Source organism: Acanthochromis polyacanthus, chromosome 13, assembly GCF_021347895.1.
Source record: "Acanthochromis polyacanthus isolate Apoly-LR-REF ecotype Palm Island chromosome 13, KAUST_Apoly_ChrSc, whole genome shotgun sequence".
Lineage (NCBI taxonomy): Eukaryota > Metazoa > Chordata > Actinopteri > Pomacentridae > Acanthochromis > Acanthochromis polyacanthus.
The window spans coordinates 320,336-322,477 of record NC_067125.1 but is presented as its reverse complement, the minus strand read 5'-3'; the positions used below and the strand labels follow the sequence as shown (position 1 = coordinate 322,477).

Below are 2,142 nucleotides of genomic sequence, written 5' to 3'. Positions count from 1 at the left end.
GCGAGCTAGTAGCTTCAATTTTCCTAATGCTAGCGATTCATTGGAATTGTGATTATACAGTAAATGTGCCAGAAAAAACAGAGAACAAAAATGGCCACAAATGGAGATGCCTGCTTTGTAATGTTCTTCTTAATTGAATTATAGAGAGGTAAATTACCCTTCTCAGGAGAAGGAGGCTTGCAGCCCGCATTCATCAGCTGTCCGACCTGTCCAGTCGGTGAGGGGTCATCATCTTGGGTATCTAAACACAGAACAACAAAACTTCAGTGAAATGACGATGATTTTCAGTCAGATGATACATATTGATGAGAAGAGGACTAATCCTTACCTTTGCAATGGGAGAACAAACAGGGGTTTCTGTCTTGCCCCAACTGCAGGACAATCTGGCCGGGGGTGAGTCAAACAGCTGATGACAGATGAGAAAAACATAGCAAGTGTCAGTGTGGACAATGTAGATGCCTGTGGAATGGAGTCAGCAGCAACCAAATGAGATACCAATTAAATGGAGTTGAACAGCTATCCAACAATTTACAACTACATTTCTGTGTAGCTGATTCAAGTCTGTTATTATTTGTGGCTGTTGTTATGAACTAGTTTTACTTAATTGCAGATGACACTAAAAAAAACATCTGCAGAATTAACTGTCAGGAATTACACGTTTGAACATTCATACAATCCTTCCGCGGGAGATAAAATTTTAATCAATCCACTTACCTTCTTTGGCTTAGGAGAAGCCTTGAAATCCGCCAGGCAAGACATATGGGAGGGAGACACTTTCTCCATGGCACTTAGGGCTGTGCTGCTGAACCAGACGGGGTTCAGTGGAAGGAAGCTCTCCTCCACCTGTAAAACACAAAGCAGACACTACTAATACAGTTTGTCCTGTCAAAAAACAACAATAGCATCTGAAAGAAATATCTGAAGAGTCACAAACCTGCTGTTGAGCCATCCTGGGCTTTGGTGAACCTCTGGACCGGGGAGGTTCCCGAGGATGGCTCGTCTGCAATCACAGAAAGCGTCACAGTGCATTATAACTAATGTTTTTTACCACAGTACACATATTATTACCATTATTATCACAATACATGATGTCACAGTTGTCTAAAAAAAAAAAAAGTCTAAAAAACATAAAGCAATTTATCAATTACCTTGCCGCCCTGACCAATATTCCTCCGTTCACGGGTTTTGGGCTGGGTGGAGCAGGGGATCTCTCTCTCACTGTAGCTTTCCGAACTGGAGGCTGAGGAGAGATCCGGGGCGAAGGAAGTGGTGTCAGCAGTTGCTCGCTGGCAGCAGACCAGAACAACTGGACGAGGATCCCCATCCCCTCACAATCACTCAGATGGACCTGCATAAATAAGAAATAAAAAAAAACCACACATACAAAGTTTTAATGTCAGTGAACATCTGCCGTGAACCAAACTTTTCCAATCAACAACTGTTTTTCACAACATACTACACTTACACCATCCTTGCTCCACAGCACCAAATCACTCAGGGGGAAGTGCTCTGCAGCGTTGTAGAACTTTACACCTTGAAAAACAATTGAAAAAAAAGGTCATCATTGTACCAAAATATCCATTGATACTTGAGAATTGTTAAAATGTAGGTCACGTCTTTCCAGTTTGTTCATTCAGCGAATGGAATGGATGAAAACAATCTTTTTCCTCTTACCCATACGAGCAGCCACACGTCTATATTCCTGCCGAAGCAGGTCCTGGTGTTGGACGTCAACGACCAGGCGGGGAGGAAAGTCGACCACATAAACCTTGGACCAGCGATTGCCACAAGTGGTGAGGAGATTGGCAAAATCCACACCGGCCTTCTCAACAGTGGTGCTGGTCAGGTTGTTGCCGGGGGCCATGACGCAGACGGCATCAGGTGCACGAGGAACTGCAGCATGCAGAACCTCAGTGCGAATTTCAGAAGCAGACGCCCCCGGGATCGACAGGAAGCCAAAGCTCAGCCGAGACTCTGGCATCCGAATAAAGCCATCTACAAGAGCACGTAGATGGGAGTCCCCGACAATAAGAATGAACTGCAAAAGAAATACCACAGTTTTAGTATGAAAGTCAAAAGAACTTTTTAAGAAAACGGACAGCAACAATTAATAATTATACCTTCTTTCCAGGGCGCTCAGGA

The 2,142-nt window shown here is 43.9% G+C and overlaps 1 protein-coding gene across 1 annotated transcript; it reads right to left on the bottom strand.

Annotated features, from left to right (window-relative positions):
* Positions 1-221: 221 nt before the first annotated feature.
* LOC127536763 (uncharacterized) lies at positions 222-2,034 on the bottom strand. The gene is made up of 7 exons (XM_051957996.1): positions 1,675-2,034; positions 1,466-1,533; positions 1,149-1,348; positions 935-1,000; positions 715-843; positions 329-406; positions 222-241 (listed from the first exon to the last, which is right to left on the bottom strand). The coding sequence occupies exons 1-5, from the start codon at positions 1,979-1,981 to the stop codon at positions 819-821; spliced, it is 666 nt and encodes a 221-aa protein (XP_051813956.1). The 5' UTR covers positions 1,982-2,034; the 3' UTR covers positions 222-241; positions 329-406; positions 715-818.
* Positions 2,035-2,142: the final 108 nt, after the last annotated feature.

Coding starts and splice junctions, on each gene's coding strand:
- LOC127536763 (XM_051957996.1), bottom strand. CDS start 1,981: ATGCCAGAGTCTCGGCTGAGCTTTGGCTTCCTGTCGATCCCGGGGGCG. Junction 1,534..1,674: donor ACGTGTGGCTGCTCGTATGG/GTAAGAGGAAAA, acceptor TTGTTTTTCAAG/GTGTAAAGTTCTACAACGCT. Junction 1,349..1,465: donor TGCTGTGGAGCAAGGATGGT/GTAAGTGTAGTA, acceptor TTATTTATGCAG/GTCCATCTGAGTGATTGTGA.